The 13,558-nt window shown below is 37.5% G+C and overlaps 1 protein-coding gene across 2 annotated transcripts in view; it reads left to right on the plus strand.

The window, feature by feature from the left end:
• Positions 1–13,558, plus strand: part of NUP205 (nucleoporin 205) — a 79,838-nt gene that overhangs the window by 6,099 nt on the left and 60,181 nt on the right. For both annotated transcript variants that reach the window (XM_006079852.3, XR_006552947.1), the window contains exons 2-8: positions 1,285–1,427; positions 2,652–2,823; positions 5,335–5,479; positions 5,865–6,024; positions 6,429–6,657; positions 8,857–9,021; positions 12,549–12,724. In XM_006079852.3, the coding sequence (XP_006079914.1) occupies positions 1,285–1,427; positions 2,652–2,823; positions 5,335–5,479; positions 5,865–6,024; positions 6,429–6,657; positions 8,857–9,021; positions 12,549–12,724 (1,190 nt within the window). The remainder of the gene's footprint in view (positions 1–1,284; positions 1,428–2,651; positions 2,824–5,334; positions 5,480–5,864; positions 6,025–6,428; positions 6,658–8,856; positions 9,022–12,548; positions 12,725–13,558) is intronic.

Raw genomic sequence — 13,558 nt, forward strand, 5'->3', positions numbered from 1 at the left:
AGTCCAGTGAATGAATGCTCCAGCTTGACTGGTTTAGTCTGTCCTCTTCTTGCACATCTGGCTTCCCTTGTGGCTTAGCTGGTAAAGAATCCACCTGCAATGCGGAAGACCTGGGTTCCATCCCTGGGTTGGGAAGATCCCCTGGAGAAGGGAATGCTACTCACTCCAGTATTCTGGCCTCGAGAATTCCGTGGACTGTATAGTCCATGGGGTCACAGAGTTGGACATGACTGTGTGACTTTTACTTTCTTACACATCCCTTTAAAAAAAATTTGCACAGTACTTTGCTACCTTCTGACAACACTGTTCATAAGATTGTAATGCATTTAGTTAGGTTACAGTTATCTTGCATGTCATTCTGACTGTCCTGGTGACTTTAGTGGGATTTGTGTTTTCTTAGGTATCAGTTAAACATGTTTGCAACCCACACTTCATGGTTTGAGCTATAGTTAGTGCATCACTTGAGTGAGTGAGTGGTTTTGGTTAGTTTCCCTTTCAGAGTCTTTATTAACATATAGGGGTACCATGTCTGATTGTTTGCAAACAGAAACTTTGGGCTTCTGTGTCATTTTTTCCAAACCATACTTAGTAGCACATAGCAATAGCTCTGTAAGTATTACTTATTATTCTTAGTATCTTTACAAAGAAAAATGTGATTCTTTATTAAATGAGTTTACAGAAGAATTCTGTATTTCTATGCTGTTTTTTAACAGCTAGTGTCGCAGGCAAAGTAAAATACTTTTTTTCAGCTTCTAAGTTTTACAGACTCTGGTTCCTCCTCCCCCGATTCCTTCTTTTCCTCTGGATGATAGGGAGGGAAGGAAAGGCAGTTACATTTATTGAATGACTGTGATATGCCAGACACTGTGTTGTATGTTTTACTTAGTTTATTCTTAGTCCATTCAACCTTATGAAGCAGGTGATGTCCTTATTTTGTATATAAGGAAACTGAAATTCAGAGAGGTTAGTTTCTCACTGCATGTCACATAACTAATAAAGTGACAAAACCAGGTTCCACTAACGCTTCAGTTTAAAGTCAGGATTTACTTTGTATTAAGTTAGGTAAAATGATGTTTGTGTTATTGCTTGTGAATTCTAATATTATATTAGAATTCATATAAGAGAATATTAGAATTCTCTTATATTAATGTTTGGTTTGTATATATAAGGCCTTATATTTAAAAGTTTCTGTGAGTGTGACTAAAATGCGTAGACAATAACTTTGCCTTCTTTTCCAAATGTATGTTCTACTTGATGCTGATTTTTATTTATTTTTCCTTTAAGCCGCTAGTCTGTGGGGACCTTACAAAGACATTTGGCAGACTGTGGGAAATGCTCTTTGGAGAAGACAACCTGAAGCGGTCCACCTCCTTGACATGATTTTGAAGAAGCACAAACCTGACTTCATCTCATTGTTCAGAAACCCTGTAGGAGATTTTCTTTTTTTGCTTCTTGAATTTGATTTTTCCTTTCAAGATTGAAGGAGAAAGTAAATTCTTAATGCATTTAAATGCAATATGTTACTTGTTCTAGTCTATTGATTAAAGTTTTTTCTAAAGATGGAAGTTACCTAGGAGCAATTATTCTCTTCTTTCTGTTCTCCATGGAAGTTAATATAGCTTTTAATTCTAGCTAGCAGATATCTTGATGGTATTTGAATACGATTTTGGAAGGTCTACATATTCCGGAAATAGAAGCCTTTTTGGAATTTCTGACTTGCAGTTAATCCATCTAAGCTTAGTAAGATTGAGTCTTTTATTTATTTCCAGGTACACTTCAACATTTTAATTCTTTATAACATTATGTAAGTTGTGTTAACTGAATGAGTTAATTCTTACATATCGTTAATCACTGCATCTTGACATACTTTTCAATGAGGAGTAGATTACTTCAGCAGTGGGGGTTCATATTTCCCTGCTGTTTGACAGTTTTCTTTATACACTAGCAAGGCCATCTAAGAGCTATTTATGGATTTGTCTTACCAGAAAGAGCCCTGGCCTGGGAGCCAGTTGAACTGAGTTCCAGTCTTGGCTCTCCCACTGAAGAGTTGTGTGACCGTAGACAAGCCACCTGACTTCTCTGGGCATCAGTTTTTCCCTTCTGCAAATAGAGAAGGTGGATTAAATGACTATATGGCCTTTTTCAATGTAGAAATACCTAAGATTTTATGGCCCATCAAGTAATTCTGTACTATGTTATGTGTTAAATATTTGCAGGTAAATCTTTTTGCAAATAAGACTACATTTTAAAATAACATACTAACAAGCTATCATTAGTCCTCCTATTTAATTCAGCAATTCATTTCCATTTGCTGTCTTCCACTTGAAGATTGATTGTTTTTATACTTCTTAAAGATATGATTGGAAAGTTCCTTAGACACTTGAAAAGTTGGATGCTGTTTTGTGTAATTTCTCAACCTTTCCAAGTTGAGCAGAAATAGTTATTGAGAAGGTAATCATAGTGTAAAAAGTTGAAAGTAATGTAAAATGTTACCTCAGAAAGTTCCAACTGTAGATCATATGATAAGAAATACTGTTTGTCTTGTTATCAGACTGCTTTGTGGATGAACTTCTCTAGGTAGCAGTTTAACACCTTGTTTCCATGTGCCATTTTCATGAAATGATCCTATTTATTTATTTTTACTGTTGTAGCCAAAAAACGTTCAACAACATGAGAAGGTTCAGAAAGCCAGCACAGAGGGAGTTGCCATTCAGGGACAACAGGGAACCCGACTTCTTCCCGAACAGCTCATTAAAGAGGCTTTTATCCTCAGTGACCTTTTTGATATTGGAGAACTGGCAGCTGTTGAACTTCTTTTGGCTGGTAGGTTGACACTTAACCTATGGTCAGGCAGTACATACATATACAATTATTCGCTTGTAATGTCAAATATTACACCATTTAGATTCCGCAGTAGTTTCTAAAGATGCAGTGTATTTGATATTCACAGTATTGCCTTTTGTTTATCTTTGACTAATGGGAAGGCTTTAGTTTAGTGGTCAGAGTTGTTTAAGGAAATTTAACTGTTTTAAGATAGACTTTTTCTCGGTCATTGACTCGCAAAGAATAGCTGACTGTATCTCAGACGTTTTTATAGTGCAGAGCATTTCTTGCCATACAACGAGTAAGAAGGTAAGGTCACTGCTTTTTTGGCATTTCTTTTGGCGGGGGTGATTCAGACAATGAATAGGTAAAGAATATTCATGACTGAGTGAAGTTGCTCAGTCAGGTCTGACTCTTTGCGACCCCATGGACTGTAGCTTGCCAGGCTCCTCCGTCCATGGAATTCTCCAGGCATAATACAATACTTCCCCAGGGGATCTTCCCGACCCAGGGACTGAACGCAGGTCTACCTCATTGAAGGCAGACTCTTTACCATCTGAACCACAAGGGAAGTTCCTAGGTAAAGAATAAGATAATGTCAATAATACTGAGTTCTAGGAAGGAAGTAAAACATGGCAGTGGGGTAGAGATGGGGGCTGGTAGAGGGAACTGTGTAAGGAGTGTACTAAGGGAAGGCCTCTCTGAGATTGGAGCCTTCGCTCTGGAACCTATATGATGACAAGGTACCAGAGTTGTTGGGGAAGGGTGTTCCAGGGATTGCAGAGCTTGAGGTGCGAGCAGAGGCCTGCCAAAGGACACAAAGACCACAGTGGCCAGAACATCATGAATGAGGGCGAGAGCGAAAGAAGACAAGGACATCATAGGAGTCAGATCATAGTCTTGCAGGCCGTGAAAATTGTTTGGATTTTATTCTAATTGCAGTGGGAAGTTGTTGGCAGGGGCTTTAAGCATAAGAATTATAGTATCTGGAAAAGCTGAAATTATTTGTCATGCTGCAATATAGAGAAAAGATTGAAATTTCCGTAAAATAAGTAGTTCATTTTAATCATAGCTGGGGAGCCATGTGAAGAAGCCAGGTGGACATTTTAATTGAAAGACAGTCTAATATGTCTGAAGATAACCATGCAGCTGCCAGAATAATATCTGGCTTTTGACCTAAGGTTGTATTAAAAGAAGTAAGATATTGAGAATGACTAAGGTCATTTTCCCATTCTGTGATGGAGATGTTAACTGGGCATGCTCCAGTTGTGAGTTTAATTCAAAACTTAATTTACCAAATATTTTTCCTGTGCATATTATGCGTCAGGCACTGTGTTAAGATTCCAGGGATATAAAGATGAATAAAACCTCAACTAGCTTATAAGTTATTATAAGTGAAGTTATGACACTATCCATAAAGGAGCTGATAGTCTAATAACTGAGAAAGACATAGAAACCAGTAATTTTGACCCATTAAGTGCATTAATGCAAAGTTTGGGGACGGCCCAGCGGGGAGATGTTTAAATTGACCTCAGGTTGTAAAGAAGTCCACAGAGATCACGAGGCTTCCAGTGGTTGTTGAGAGTAATTATGCATGTGTCAGGTGGAGTAGGTGCACACTCAGAAGACAAGGGACAGCTGGACAGAAGTCACCTGCGAGAACTGTGAGGCAGTGAGACGAATTTGGGGAAGAGAAGGGAGGAGAGTGTAGGAGTGACTGGGCCAAGGGGAGAAGAAAACCATAGGAAATGAAACTGGAGGCAAGGTTGTTCAGAAAAGACAAAGTAGAATTTACTCAAAGGGGAGTAGTGCAAAAGAGCAAGTAAAAGTAGAAACATAAGAAAAGGTTATTTAATATACTAGGGGAAGAATCTTAAAAATATTTGAAAGAATTTATGTGAAAGGGAATAAAACAATGGATAGGTGTTTGAAGTAGAGCTCCTTAAACCCTGAGGTAGGGCCCCTTCAGTTCAGTTCAGTTCAGTTCAGTCGTTCAGTCGTGTCCGACTCTTTGCGACCCCATGAACCGCAGCACACCAGGCCTCCCTGTCCATCACCAACTCCCGGAGTCCACCCAAACCCATGTCCATCGAGTTGGTGATGCCATCCAACCATCTCATTCTCTGTCGTCCCCTTCTCCTCCTGCCCTCAATCTTTCCCAGCATCAGGGTCTTTTCCAGCGAGTCAGCTCTTCGCATCAGGTGGCCAAAGTATTGGAGTTTCAGCTTCAACATCACTCCTTCCAATGAACACTCAGGAATGATCTCCCTTAGGGTGGACTGGTTGGATCTCCTTGCAGTCCAAGGGACTCTCAAGAGTCTTCTCCAACACCACAGTTCAAAAGCATCAATTCTTTGGCGCTCAGCTTTCTTCACAGTCCAACTCTCACATCCATACATAACCCTAAGATTTCATAATATCTTTGAACTGAGCATTGGTATCATGATTTTTGTCACAGCCTAAACACATACATGTTTACTTCCTAAATTACTTCTCAACTTCCTTTTCCAGGAGAGCACCAACAGCCACATTTTCCTGGCCTCACCAGAGGATTAGTAGCTGTTCTTTTATACTGGGATGGAAAGCGGTGCATTGCAAATTCCCTGAAAGCCTTGATACAGTCCCGACGAGGAAAGACATGGACCCTTGAACTCAGGTCTGTTTGCATGCTAGGATTTCAGGACTTAATTAGAAATTGGTTGAAGAATTATAATTTTAGAAACAAAACTTTCTCTTTGGTATGTATAATTGAAGTAAAGTGTATAACATAAGTTGAGTAATAAACCCTCCCTTTTTGTGCCAGGAATAACATAACAGTTTAAACCTGCTTTATTTCATTTAAAAATCAAATATTACTCAGTTATTTGTGGTTAGAAGTTTACTGAAACACAGTGATCTGAAAAGAATGAAAAGAGCTAGGTTATAACTCATCCTGGTTGTTTCCAGTTATCCAACATTATTGTCAAAAGAGTATTTGCTATATCCATGTGATGAGGAAGTTTAAACACTATTGTTCATTGTAACTTGATTTTTTATCACAGTCCGGAGCTCGTTTCTATGACAACACGGTTTACTGATGAGCTGATGGAGCAAGGATTGACTTACAAAGTTCTTACTCTGGTGTCACAGATTGATGTTAATAATGAGTTTGAGAAACTGCAGCGTGAGAGAGGTCTGGGTAGTGAAAAACATCGGAAAGAGGTGAGTGTTAGATGCGTCAGTTCATAGTTGTCTGCGTCAGATCTTGAAGGCAAAAAAGCCATGTCAACCAGAGCATTCTTCTAATACATGCATAGGAAAGTTAATAACACTGAAGTTTGGTCAGTTCATGACATTGACGTGCACTTGTTTCAGTCTCTTTCTAGTCACTAGGTGCCATGCTAGCACTTTTTCTAGAATGAGGCCTTTAAGAAATTCGTTATCCTGTAGAGGAAACGGGAGTTAGGATTTCAGAATTGGAGAGTTGAGATTTTAGGGTCACTTACGGACTCAGATACGTTTATTTAGTTCACCTTTATAATAGATAGTTGATACTTTGGAATAAGATCAGGCTTCATAGTAATTCATTTATAATGATAATCATTCACCTTCACCTTTATTTCTAGGTTTCTGATCTCATCAAGGAGTGCAGGCAGTCTCTGGCAGAAAGCCTTTTCGCCTGGGCTTGCCAGTCACCTTTAGGCAAAGATGACACTCTCCTCCTTATCGGACATTTGGAAAGAGTGACGGTTGAGGCCAGTGGCTCGTTGGATGCAGTGAACCTGGCTCTTCTTATGGCGCTTTTGTACTGCTTCGATAGCAGCTTTATAGAAGAAAGCACAGAGGAACGTGATGGTAGTGAATTTTGTATCCATTAATACATTTATTTTAAAAAATCAGATTTAATTGTGGAGATGACATTTAAGAAAGGTGACAGTCTAACAACTAAAATATAAATTGTAAAGTTTATTCCTTTGTGTGTAATGCATCCATATTTGAATATTTAGATATAAGATCACATTTTGAAAGTAATTTCAACCCCATTTGATGTTTCTTTTATCGTTTGGGATTTTGAAATGGGAAAGTGGCTAAAGGATTTGCAATGTGTGTTTGTGAATTATGCATGCATAACTTGCTTGTTTATTATTTATTCACATTTTAAACCTTTCATTCTAAGGGAGGATGACTATAATTTTTAGTAACATATCATCTTTGATGTTGTTTTCTGTGAAGTAGATAGAATTTCTCTTGCTAACCTTGTAAACGGGCTTCTCTGGTGGCTCAGCAGTAAAGAAGCCATTTGGTAGTGCAGGATATACACGTTCGATCCCTGGGTCGAGAAGATCCCCTGGAGAAGGAAATGGCAACCCACTCTAGTATTCTTGCCTGGGAAATCCCATGGAGAGAGGAGCTTGGCAGGCTACAGTCCATGGGGTCGCAAAAGAGTCAGACATGACTTAGCAACTAAATAACTTAAACAACAACCTTATAAACGTTATTGCTTAGAGCTGAGGATCTTAAAAATGACTCTCACAAAGGAAGATTATTGCTATTCAATGTCATGCGTGCATGCTAAGTCGCTTCAGTCACGTCTGACTCTTTGTGACCCTTTTGACTGCCAGGCTCCTCCATCCATGGGATTCTCTAGGCAAGAATACTGGAATAGGTTGCCATGCCCTCCAGGGGATCTTCCCAACCCAGGGATTGAACCTGCTTCTCTTATGTCTTCTGCCTTGGCAGGCAGGTTCTTTACCACTAGCGCCACCTGGGAAGCCCATTAAATGTCATAAATATTTATAATTATTCCAACAGTTATCCCCTGTCTGCTTTTGATTGTATCATCCCAGCCTTTCATTAGATATGTGAAGAGAACAGACGGTTCCCATTCGTCTTTGGAGATCATCCTTAGCCGTTAGGAAAGGCTTATTTAAAACACAGCTATCCTGTACCTCCAGTCGAATTGTCGGGTGATGCATCGTGTCACATCACAAGCAGCACCTGTGCTTTGTGTTCAGTCGCTCAGTTGTGTCCGACTCTTTGCAACGCCATGGACTGCAGCACGCCAGGCCTCCCTGTCCATCACCATCTCCTGAAGCTTGCTCAGACTCATGTCCATTGACCTGTGCTACTCATATAGGAATGCTGCCAGTTAGTGCGTTGGTCAGATTTCCTGTACTGAATGAAATGAAGCACAGAATTAAGTGGATGTTGGCTGTGTTAATGGAAGTTTGTAAGCTGGAACTTTGAAATGCTAAATAGAATGGGAAGTTTCATAGGCTTGGGGTACTTATTTGGATTATCTCATCTTAATTACTTGTTGATCTTTCTGAATATCTTTGTTAACGGGAGTAGTGAATTACTAATTCATGTATAACAGTAGACATAAACTTTAAAAATACAGAAAATTAAAGAAAGTGTTCTTTCTGGTTTAAGGTTGGAACCACTGAACTAGTTATTCACAGAATGACATCAAAACAAAATATAAGAAAACAATGAAGTAAAATAAAATTCATAGGTGATCAGTGATGTTTCCCACTACTTTAGATTTATTTGGGATCTTGTGCTTTTTGAAGTGCCATAGTATAATTGAAAATACCTTAATTATTTGGTTGTTTCATTTATGTTATAATCAGACTAGATGCATGTTTGCAGTTGGCATGCTTTGTTTTGGTCAGGGTTTTCTTTTTAATACTTTAAATTCAGGCAATTATTTATCATAAAAGTGTCTTTCTTTAATCTTTAACGTTGGTTTATATTTTGGAATTAGTGCACAGAAAAAAATGAGTGGCTGTTTAACTTTTTTCAAATTTGTTAATAGAACACTTACCAAAAAAAATCACTGAAAGTAATGAAACTAAAATTTAGGATTATTGTCATTTCTTTCATTTTTAGTTTGTACAGTTTTTACAATAGTGTACTTATTTCAAAGATTAATGTTTGATTAGTCTTTTTTTATAGGAATTCTCTGACTTTCTTATTCTTAGATATCATTCCTATACATCAAAAGTGGAAATTTTCTCTACTTTTTGGTACAGTGTCTATTTTTGTTTTCAGATATGATTCATCAGCTTCCACTGTTGACAGAGAGACAATACATTGCAACAATTCACTCTCGCCTTCAAGACTCACAGCCTTGGAAGCTGCCAGGGCTGCAAGCCACAGTGAGACTTGCCTGGGCGCTGGCCTTGAGGGGGATATCTCAGCTGCCTGATGTGACAGGTAAACTGGTTGTAGGTCATTTTCTTATGAGAAATGATGTATCTGCATTTAATAATATTTCAGAAAAGGTGTGACATTTGACAAGTCTAAACATGAGCCTAGGAAGATACTTAGAGTTGTGGTGAATGAATGTTTTCCTTTCTTTCTTGTCTCTCAAAAGAAACTATTCAAAAAATTTTTTTCCCTTTCTTGTAGCTAGTGATAATTCTCTTTTAGCTTCTTTTTTTGTTAACAGTTTGAAATTTGAAAAGGACAGTGTAACATACATATATATGTATTTTAACTTTTTCTTCTTGGGTTTGTTCACAAACAAATTTTTCTCATATTGTGTCAGATTAAAAACTAGTATTATTTAAAAATGCAGTGTATTAGGAGGTGTTTGGTTCAGTCAGAAATGGATGTGGAATTCTGACTTCTGACGACGTTTTCTGCTGTGGCATATCCTCTTCTGCCGTGTATGTTCATCATGCATGTGGTTTATCATCATACTAGTTTACTGTAACAGGATGAGAAACTAGCTTTTGTTGTCATTTGAAGCCCCTGAAATTGTCACTTCTGTAGGTTTTTATGGTAAATTTGGAAAGGTTTTATTAAAATTTACAGTCCATGGGCTTCCCAGGTGGCACAGTGGTAAAGAATCTGCTTGTCAGTGCAGGAGACACAGGAGACATGGGTCCAATCCCTGGGTTGGGAAGATCCCCTGGAGGAGGCAGTGGCAACCCACTCCAGTATTCTTGCCTGGAGAATCCCAGGGACGGAGGAGGCTGGTGGGAGGGCTGCAGTCCCTGGAATCGCAAAAGTGGGAAACGAGTGAGTGGCTGAGCATGTGCGTCAGTTCTCTAGTTTTAGAGTGTCTGCAGATTCCAGGAGCTTGTCAATTGTGTGATTCCAGAACATGTTCACTAGTCTCATGCTGCTCCCAAGTGGGCTGTGGAAAGCTTTTTTTATGTTACAGATTTTCCTTTGGCCGAGTGTTTTTTATATTAAAGCTGATAAAAGGCTAATTAGACATTTACATTTATGTACAAATTCTGTTTTTTAACTATGCCTCTTCATTTCTGAGTCTTATTTCAGTACTTTTGGGGCATAAAATGACCTTATGTACTTTTAAATAGCTTTGTGATAGTTAATTAAATTCATATACTGTAAATTACTGTACCATTGCCCTAATTTTGAGAGGCACATAGAATATGCTGTACTTCATTACTGAATAGTAGATAAGAATAGTCTAGAAATGCGGACCTGGTTTCAAGTCCTAGATCTTTGGCTACTTAATCTCTTTGGTTTTTCGTGCTCATATCCTTTCATAATCTTTGAAATTAGGGGCATTATAATGAACATTTTAAATACAATTTTTTTCTGTTAATTTATATTTTAAAAATTACTAGAAAAAATGAATAACTTATCTTATATTGCAGAAATGGTGATTTCTTGAATCCAGACAAGTTTTATCAAGATCTGAATTTTGAAAAATTGTTTTCTACTCTTTATTATAGACTTCTGTAAATTTTGTCATATGTGTTTATTACATTATTTTATAAAAGTGTATTTTGAGTTTTATTAAACTATAAAATTTTTGTGTACTGTTTTGAGACATTAAAACTCATTTTACATTAATGTATTAGTGTACTTTATTACCTAAGTAGTCTTTAAAAAGTAGTTGTTAATTCTAGTATTTCTGAATTCAAGTGAAGACTTGGAACTAATTATTATTGTTATTATATATTTAATTAACCATTTCAGTAATTATTATTAGTAGTAATAACAAATAATTAAGAAACTATTTTGTTCTCGAGGAGTTTGTATAATATGGGTAGATATACAGGCTTTATTTCAAAATGCCAAACAGTATATAAACAGAAAAAAAAAACCAACCAATCTCTTTTCCTCTGGTTGAGAATATCCTGGTTTATATCTGTTCCAAGGCATTGAAAATGTACCTTAAGTAACAGATCATATTTGGTCTCTATGACAGTGAAACAGAATAAGCTATTTAACAGTTATTTTCCAAAGCCAGATTATCACAAAATTACCTAGCATTTTTAAAGTTTAAAAGAAGTGAACAGCAATGTAGTTTTTGATGGAAAGATGCAGCATCACCCATGATATACTTTAACTGAAAAAATGGAATGTAATTAATTAAGCTGCTTAAGATCAAACTTATCAATTTTTAAGAGGAAAAGGAATATAGTAACTATACCACTGGGATGCAATGCTAACAATGCTACAATATAAGACTTAGTTTTTTCAGCAGAATAAAGGGCAAGAGAAAAATGAAAAAGATGTAAGAGGAGCCTACAGATATATCAGTTAATTGCAGTGTATAATATAACCTTATTTGGATACAGATTCTAACAAATTGCCCGAAAGAGAAGAAGCAAAAAGACAAAACTAAAATCTTAAATAGCATTTATGGGACAGTTGTAAATTTGACCACTGACTGTAGTTTTGATTTTGAATTATGTGGCAAAATACTAATGACATTACATATGTGGTTAATTTTTTCCCTTTTTTTTAAGTGCCATTTTGAGTTGTATACTTAGAAGTATAGTGTTAACTTGTCTGGTATTTGCTGCTGCTAAGTCACGTCAGTCATGTCCGACTCTGTGCAACCCCAGAGACGGCAGCCCACCAGGCTCCCCCGTCCCTGGGATTCTCCAGGCAAGAACACTGGAGTGGGTTGCCATTTCCTTCTCCAATGCATGAAAGGGAAAAGTGAAAGTGAAGTCGCTCAGTCGTGTCCGACCCTCAGCAACCCCATGGACTGCAGCCTTCCAGGCTCCTCCGTCCATGGGATTTTCCAGGCAAGAGTACTGGAGTTGGGTGCCATTGGTATAGACTTCAGTCTAAATTAAGTGGACAGGAAGAATGCATGGAGATCTAAATGATACAAAGTTAATTGTAAATGGTTAATATTGTAGCTAGGTGTTAGGAATGTGGAGGTTCATTATACTTGTTTTCTCTTTTTTCACTTATCTGTTTAAAGTTTTCCAAGTACAAAGCTAAAAATATTACAAATAGACCACTTTGTCTTTAGGCTAAGATTTATTTAGTTTTTCAGTTTTTGCTACTTGTTTACCAAATTAATAGAGTTGCTTAAGTGGTCATGTTTTTGATTTTCACTTGCTGACTGAAGACTTTTGCCAAAAAGTCCATTTCATTTCATTTCATCCAGTTCATTTCATTGAGATTAAAGCCTTGGCATCATTTAAACTTGTTAATATTTTGATAATAGCTTTCTGACTACATATGTGTTACATCATACATCTGTTAAGTGTTTATTTTCTTTTATCACTCTTAATGTTACTGTGAAGAGCAGATGGTTTTCTAATGCACTTTTTTGGTAGTTCTTTGGGGTTTATTAGTCAATTACAGTTACACACTGTCTTATTTTGTGTGTAACTCAAAATATACACAAACAAAAGGTTGAGAAGAGATCTGAATTTTGAACTATCAGGAGAATATTATGAAGTACTATAATCTAGTAACTTTTCCTCCATGTGCTATTTTTCTAAATACATTTCTAGCTCTGGCTGAATTCACAGAAGCAGATGAAGCAATGGCAGAGCTTGCAATTGCTGACAACGTTTTCCTGTTCCTCACTGAATCTGTAGTGGTCTCAGAAAACTTCTATCAGGAGGAATTTTACATTCGTAGAATCCACAATCTCATTACAGATTTCTTGGCACTTATGCCAATGAAGGTAAGTGTAATAATGCAGGGTGAGTAAGAGTGGGAGAAGATAATATAAGACTCATTAACTGAGAACAAACTAAAAGGAAGTAATATTTGAAATTGAGAGTGGTTTATAATGAGAAAGTAGTAAGCAAGTGAAAATGCTTCTGTGGGCAGAAAATTATTAACTCCGTGCTATCCTGAGGAATCAGTGTTAAGGTTGCCTTATTTAATGCTATTTATACATGATTTGGAAGATGCATAGTGGAGAATCTCCAGTTTTATAGATAAATGTTTAAACACTTAATTGCAGTGTGTAAAATGGACCTCCACATACAGGTAATGGGTTTAAGAAACTAATGCAAAGGTTAGTTTTTCTGTAATTTTTTTTTTTTTTTTTTAAATAATAAGGCCCATGTGCCCTGCCCACCTCTAGTGTGAGGTTACATTTAAATAAAGTGCTGGAGCTATAGCTTTGTTCCAGAAAGGGATTCTTAGAGCCATTTCAGACAATTCCTTCATAGCATATTTCTGTGTGCCATTTTGTGCCAAGGAAGTGGTGGCAGGAAGTACAAGAGAGAGTCGAGTTCCAGTTCAGTCGCTCAGTCATGTCTGACTCTTAGCAACCCCATGAATCGCAGCATGCCAGGCCTCCCTGTCCATCACCAACTCCCGGAGTTCACTCAAACTCATGTCCATCGAGTTGGTGATGCCATCCAGCCTTCTCATCCTCTGTCATCCCCTTCTCCTCCTGCCCCCAATCCCTCCCAGCATCAGGGTCTTTAGCAAACAAAGAGTTAAGTGCTTACTCATCCTATGATAAATCAAGTGTTCATTGAATTCCTCCTGTGTTCCAGGTAAC

Source organism: Bubalus bubalis, chromosome 8 (assembly GCF_019923935.1).
Source record: "Bubalus bubalis isolate 160015118507 breed Murrah chromosome 8, NDDB_SH_1, whole genome shotgun sequence".
Taxonomy (NCBI): domain Eukaryota; kingdom Metazoa; phylum Chordata; class Mammalia; order Artiodactyla; family Bovidae; genus Bubalus; species Bubalus bubalis.